The sequence below is a fragment of the Priapulus caudatus genome, unplaced genomic scaffold, assembly GCF_000485595.1.
Source record: "Priapulus caudatus unplaced genomic scaffold, Priapulus_caudatus-5.0.1 Scaffold2814, whole genome shotgun sequence".
NCBI lineage: Eukaryota > Metazoa > Priapulida > Priapulimorpha > Priapulimorphida > Priapulidae > Priapulus > Priapulus caudatus.
In genome coordinates, this window is record NW_014579875.1 from 21,168 (window position 1) to 28,909 (window position 7,742).

The following is a 7,742-nucleotide window of genomic DNA, read 5'->3' on the forward strand; positions in this document are numbered from 1 at the left end:
TTTTTTGCGGGTTGTATTCATTCTGATAGCTTTCGCAGCTGACACTAGATGCCTATTACACGCTCACGAGATGCTTCAATTGGATTGATGAATGGAGTTATGATGAGGACTGATTGATTGATTGATTGATGGATGGATGGAGATGGATGAATGGATGAGGAGCCTTGATGAGGAGGATGGCGACTGATCGATGGATATGGATGGAGGATGGATGGATGAGATGGATGGATGATTGATGGAATGGATGATGGCAGCTGGAATGGATATGAGGAGGTGGATGAACGGATGGCATGATGATGGAATGATGATCGATGATGAGATTATGAGGATGGAGGATGAATTATGTATATGGATGGATGGCATGATAGGAGGATGATTATGATGGATGAGTAATGGATGATGGATGATGATGGATGATGGATGGATGAGATGGATGGATGGATGGAGATTGGATGGATGGATGTTGGATGATGGATGATGGATGATTATGATGAGAGGAATGGAGTGATGGATGATGCGACTCTGATGGATAAGGATTATTATGGATGATGATTGATGCATGGATTGGATAATTGGATACGATGGATGATGGATCGATGATGGATGATGATAGATGATGGATGTGTGGATGGAGATGGATGGATGGAAGATTATGATGGATCGCTGGAATGGATGACGGATGGAGGGATGATGGGAGGATGGATAATGATGGATGATGATGGATATGAGGATGAAGGATGATGGATAGATGAATGATGGATTGGATGATGATGATCGATGATGAGAGATGATGGATGAGATGATGATGGATGGAGATGAATGATGATAGCGCTGATGAGGAAGATAGACGAATAGATAGATAAGATAGATATAAGAATAGCTAGCTAACTAGCCAGATAGATAGAAATAATAGATAGATACATAAATAATAGGATAGGACAATAGATAGATAAATAGATAATAAACTAGCCTTAGATAGATAGATAGATAGCGATAGATAATAGATAATAATAGATAGAAATAGTATAAGATAAATAGATAGATAGAGACATAGTGAGAGATAGATAATTAATAATAATAGATAATAGATAAAAAGGTGATAGATAGAACATAAATCGAGAGAATAGATAATCAGCATAGATAGATAGATAGATAACTAGAAGATAAATAAATTAGAAAATAAGAAAATAATAGGTAGGATAGGTAATAAAAGATAGATATATAGATAGATAGATGATATAGATAGATAGATAATAAATTGATAATAGATAGATAGATAGCATAGATAGATAGCATAAAATTATTCAATAACTAGATAGATACGATCAATCAGATAGATAGATAGATAGATAATAAATAGATAGATAGATATATACCGATAATAGATACTAGATAACTAAGATGATAGATAGAAGATAGATAGAAGAATAGATAGATAGATAGATAATAGATAGATCAGAGTAGAAGAACGATAATAAAATAGTACATTAGAAGATAGATAGATCGATAGATAGGATTAGAAATTAGGATTTTAAGAAAAAATTTAATAAGATAATAGATAGATAGATAGATAGATAGATATCATTATACATTATTCTTTATTTATTTATTTATATTTATAAGTGTATATCAACGTGAAAACATGTGAGAGGTAAGTTCAATGTGAGAGGTAAATCTGAGTGGGTCTGAGAGAAAGAACAATCTAATCTATGACTGTAATAAACAATAATCCACCTTTAATACAGAGCGCGCATAGAGTTAGAACTTAGTAAGAGTAATAATTCAATAGATGCAATCAATGTTTATTCGGCGTGTACGCATTCTTCCAAATCTCCGCCAGACAAACTGTCGAGTGGAAACGATAGAAGATCGCTAGAGGCGTGCAGATATGCGTCAATATGGTACACGCCATAGTTCCGTAGAAATTCCGCTGCACGGGGTTGGCTGTCACCTTCAGCATTTCGAACGTGTTGAGAATGTAGAGCGAGAGATTCGCAGCGATCAGGAACGTAATTAGCTGCTTGCCCGGCCGCTCGCCGTGCGCATGCGCAGAGTAGCGCCGCGTGCCATCAATGATAAGCATCGTCTGTAGACAGGTCTGCAGCACACGCGCTATATTGAAAACAAGTAGCAGCGTCTCGGCGGCGTTCGACAGCGTCAGGTTCGTAGCGATGATGGAACATATCGCGTAGAGGAACACCCCGAACTGTGCGATGAAGAGCAGCATCGTGTCTAGTTCCTCCTCGACGTGTTCTCTGAAGGGCAGCGATCGCAACCTGCGGGGAGAACGTTCGCAATGCGTGTTAGCAGAGTGCATGTATGTCTTTAACCACGCCCTCTTACTTTCGCTCTTTCTCTTTCTCTCTCTCTCTCCCTCTCTGTCTGTATGTGTGTGTGTGTGTGTGTGTGTGTGTGGTGGTGTGTGTGTGTGTGTGTGTGTGTGGTTGTTTTGTGGGCGCGCGCGTGTGCAGATGTGTGTGTGCGCACGCTCGTGCATGTGTGTGTGCGTGCGTCTGTGTGTGCGTGCGTGTGTGTGCGCGTGTGTGTGCGTGCGCGCGGGGGTGCTGAGCGGTATAAACTAAACACACACTCCGTTAGTTTACGTTGGAATGGTCTCTCTGTTCCCCTCTCCCTCTCCCTCTCCCTCTCCTTTCTCTCTCTCTCTCTCTTTCTCTCTTTCTCTCTCTCTCCCTCTCCTCTCTCTGTCTCTCTCTCTCTTTCTCTCTCTCTCGCCCTCTCTTTCTTTCTCTTCTCCTCTCTCTCTCTATCTCGCTCTCTCTCTCCTCTCCTCTCTCTCCTTATCTCTCTCGCTCTTTCTTTCTCTCTCTGCGTGTCTGTCTGTCTGGCTCTCTCGCTCTATCTCTCTAGCATTATCTCTAAAATAAACATGTAAATTTAACCCCCCAAAAAATTCATATCGATCGCTGTAGAATTTACCTGTAGATGGCGACAGCTGTGACGATGATGGCGATGACATGAAGACCAATGAGAAACGACTCGAATATAACAAGCTCTTGTTGACCTGGAGAATCTTCGTTGATATGAAAGAACAAGATCAGCTCCGTCAGCGAGCATGCGAAGACGAGAATGCCGAAGAAGAGACCCAAGATGGCGCCGTTGCAGTCGACGCGGAAGTGCGCGCGGCCGCCAGCGCCAGCGTCAGCGTCGCCACCGCTGCGGATCGCGGGGTCGCCTTGACCGATGTTCTGCCACATCACAAACATGATGGCAGCGGCGACAAGGCTGTACTCGATCAGACACGGGAAGAGAAACTTCTCGGCCGTAACTGCCACCTTGACGATCGCCATCACGTGGGTTGCCTCCCCCTGGTGCGCACTGACGCCAACATGACACGTCTTCCACGGTGACAACTCTGCGGAAAATGACGACGTTATTAGGAAAGTGGATGACGTCGTTAGAAAAGCGGATGACGTCACTAGAGAGGCGTATGACATCACTGACGATGTGAATGATATCGTTACGCAAATGGACGGCATCATTATAGAAGCGCATGACGTCACTGTCGCTTTTGATTATAATTCCATATATGGGCACGCCATTGTTTGAACAGAAGAAACACTAATCGTTTCCCTTCTCTGTCAGCTCTGTGAACTCTGGGGGAGGAGGGGCCGACTGTCTCCTAATTTGTTTAAGAACGATACAATCCTGCTAAATGTCAATAACCCTACAATGAGCGTAAATCGTCATATAATCATCTAAAAAGGTCTCGTCCCCCACTATCACGCTTTTACATTAATTGGGAGTTGGAATCTCGCTTGTCATTATTTATAGCCACGAACCTGCCGCCGCCACTTCCAGGAATTTGTTTAGGCTAAAGTACTGTCAGTATTGCTATCACCGTTATTGTTTCTATTAATATTACTATTGCTATTGCTATTAATATTACTATTGCTATATTACTATCACTATTTCTACAATCAACCCTCGGTTACCCCAACATTCATTATCCCAACAATCAGTTATGTGAACAATTAGTTATGTGAACAATCAGTTATGTGAACAATCCGTTATGTGAACAATCAGTTATGTGAACAATCAGTTATCCGAACAATTAGTTATGCGAACAATCAGTTATGCGAACAATTAGTTATGTGAACAATCAGTTATGCGAACAATCAGTTATGTGAACAATTAGTTATGCGAACAATCAGTTATGTGAACAATATGTTATCTGAACAATCAGTTATCCGAACAATTAGTTATGCGAACAATCAGTTATGCGAACAATTAGTTATGTGAACAATCAGTTATGCGAACAATCAGTTATGTGAACAATTAGTTATGCGAACAATCAGTTATGTAAACAATCAGTTATGTGAACAATCAGTTATGTGAACAATATGTTATCTGAACAATCAGTTACCTGAACAATTAGTTATGCGAACAATCAGTTATGCGAACAATTAGTTATGTGAACAATTAGTTATGCGAACAATCAGTTATCCGAACAATCAGTTATCTGAACAATCGGTTATCCGAACAATCAGTTATGCGAACAATCAGTTATGTGAACAATTAGTTATGCGAACAATCAGTTATTGGGACAATCAGTTATACGAACAATCAGTTATCCAAACAATTAGTTATGCGAACAATCAGTTATCCAAACAATTAGTTATTCGAACAATCAGTTATGCGAACAATCAGTTATGCGAACAATCAGTTATCTGGACAATCAGTTATCCGAACAAAATACTCTCCGCCCGTCTCGTTTGGATAATCGAGGAGTAACTGTATTACCATTACCATTGCCATTACCATTACCATTACTATTATATTACGATTACTATTACTATTACAATTGCTATTAATATTACTATTAATATTACCATTACTATTACTATTACTATTACTATTACTATTACTATTACTATTACTATTACTATTACTATTACTATTACTATTACTATTACTATTACCATTACCATTACCATTACCATTACCATTAATATTACCATTACTATTACTATTACTATTACTATTACCATTACCATTACCATTAATATTACCATTACTATTACTATAAATATTACCATTACTATTACTATTACTATTACTATTAATATTACCATTACTATTACTATTACTATTACAATTACCATTAATATTACCATTACCATTAGTATTACTATTACTATTACTATAAATATTACCATTACTATTACTATTAATATTACCATTACTATTACTATTACTATTACTATTAATATTACTATTACCATTACTATTACTATTACTATTACTATTACTATTACTATTACCATTACAATTACTATTGCTATTACTATACCCGCCTATTTTTTGCTGCAACTATACCGCACATTGTCATATATATGGTCGCGGACCAAGCATTTACGCGCGATGTTACCTACCGACGTCAGGCGACTCTTCTTCGGCACGAACAGCGTTTTCATTATGCATCTCCGCAAGCTCGTCGACCGTTTCTTTGACGAGGTATTTTATCCGGACGCACATGTTTGCCGCTAGCCCGTGCATCAGTCCGAATCGCGCCACCGTCTTATACTTGTGTATGCACATCTGCGAGAGAAATCAACCAATCACATGGCGGCGTTACATCTCGCCTGTAGACGTTTACTGGTTAGGCTCGTGTTTAGCATTACTATATAGCGTTGTATTACGTATACTACTAATTACATAATAAAATAATTACATTTTACATATTACATATTACACAGTTACATAATTAAATAATATACATTACTATATAGCGTTACGATGCATACGACATCTAAATCTAAATTGCAAGATATTATATATAATGTACATTTACTACGTGTACGGAACGCGGTTCTTGTGGAAGAGAGGAGTGTTGGACACAAGATTGTTCGTGTGAAATACGATGCGATGCTGAATCTAAATTAAGGATAACTCATATAACTGCATCGTGCTTGTTCCGAGCGATGGTTCGTTTAATACGTAGTACGTTGTGTCGGTCACACAGGAGCCCGTACGACGTCTGTGCGCCTATAGATAACATAATATAACATATCATCGTGTTATATGGTATCTATACATGCGCCTGTTATATATATATTGGCGTTCGTGACGTAAGCAGGCGCCTGTGACGTAGTCAAGCGCATACGCCGTAAACAGCCGACTGCGAAATTGTAACAGGGAGAAACCATAGAAATAGATTAATATAGAGACCAAAGTCTACCTATATGATTTCTATGAGAGAAACGCACCTTTGAGCTACTGAACATAAAGTAGAGCTGAGTGAACGTGAAAATGATGTGCATGACAGCCGAGACGACGCCGATCACGTGGCGACACCTAGTGTCGAGGCCAGCACTTAGGTAGACAACAACGTGCAATGTACTGTAGATCATTCCTCCAACACCAAACACTGAAATCGCACAGCCGAACGTGGGAAATAGAGTTAGTAGTATTTCATTAGTTTTATTTCATTAATAAGTTAAATTATTAATCTATTCATTATCATTTATTTATTTTATATAATTTTTAATTATATAAATACCTATGGACTTTACTCCAAGACAAATATATAAGCATGTTGCTTATTAAAAGATGAAATTAAGTATTTCTTAAGTATAAAGTACTGTAATCATCATACAGACCAGACATAAGTAAGCAGACAAACATTCCATGTGACATTTGCTGCCCAGTGGCGGTTGTGTGCGCATGCGCGTTCTCCTATATCTTCTACGTAGAGGGTAATTTTCATATCTCTCTACCGAACGAACACAAGGTATATTGCCTAGATGTATATCTATCTCTCCCCAGCTATCATATATATCCCGTGCTATCTGAGAAAACAATCTGAGTTAGTGACAATTGTATCTGCAGCGTTTACTGAAGATTTGAATCGTAATTTTTGCCACCATGCCGGAGATCAGGTAAAAACAGGATCGGAATACTCAACAAGTAGCGTTACGTGTGGAGTCTCGTAACGCACAGTGAATTATCTAACAGCAGGCAAACGTTTTCCCTTGTAATTAAGCCGAGAATCGTCTGTACACGCAATATACAAAATGGCGTTGTTTGTAGATTCACGAGCTCAAACCCTGAAACCCACGTCGTACAAAGCTTCCACGGATTCTCAAAGAAGATTCCCCAAGACTCTCTGCCGCTTCGTTCGTGGACCAGTACACGTGATCATTTACATACGGATGACGTCATACGCGATGCTCTCCTCACGCCGAAATCGCTAGCCGTGTCTGTCGTTAGTGACGCGACAACATACGACGTGCGCTACATTACATTAGACTACTGAAGCAGTTTGGCGTGGCTGATGTAAAACCGTGTTATGGATTGGGTGAGAGTTAGAGAAGCGAGTGCGTGGAAACGCATAGTAATAAACAAAATATATTGTGTAAACAAGGAAACTTCCTTGAAAGCATCCTTGAAAGATTTATGTTCACGGGAAATTTCGTAACATGGCAGCTGTTTTCTCAATTAACTTTCATTATATAATAACCGAAGATGCGCTTTTAAGAAAATTAATTATATATACGCGTACGCGCACACAACAAACACTAACAAACAAACGCACACGCAAACACGAATAAACACGCGCGCACACAGACACGAACAAACACACACGCGCGCGCAAGCAAACACACACGCACGCACAAGCAAACACACACACACACACACACACACACACACACACACACACACACACACACACACACACACACTACGCTTTTTCATTCTTTCTCTCTTTCTCTCTCTCTCTC

General features: G+C 39.4%; 1 protein-coding gene across 1 annotated transcript; it reads right to left on the reverse strand.

The window, feature by feature from the left end:
* Positions 1–1,579: 1,579 nt before the first annotated feature.
* Positions 1,580–6,887, reverse strand: LOC106819082 (otopetrin-1-like). The gene is made up of 5 exons (XM_014823742.1): positions 6,857–6,887; positions 6,228–6,388; positions 5,394–5,559; positions 2,938–3,373; positions 1,580–2,276 (listed from the first exon to the last, which is right to left on the reverse strand). Exons 1-5 carry the CDS (start codon positions 6,885–6,887, stop codon positions 1,796–1,798), a joined length of 1,275 nt encoding a protein of 424 aa, XP_014679228.1. The 3' UTR covers positions 1,580–1,795.
* Between the last annotated feature and the right edge of the window lie 855 nt (positions 6,888–7,742).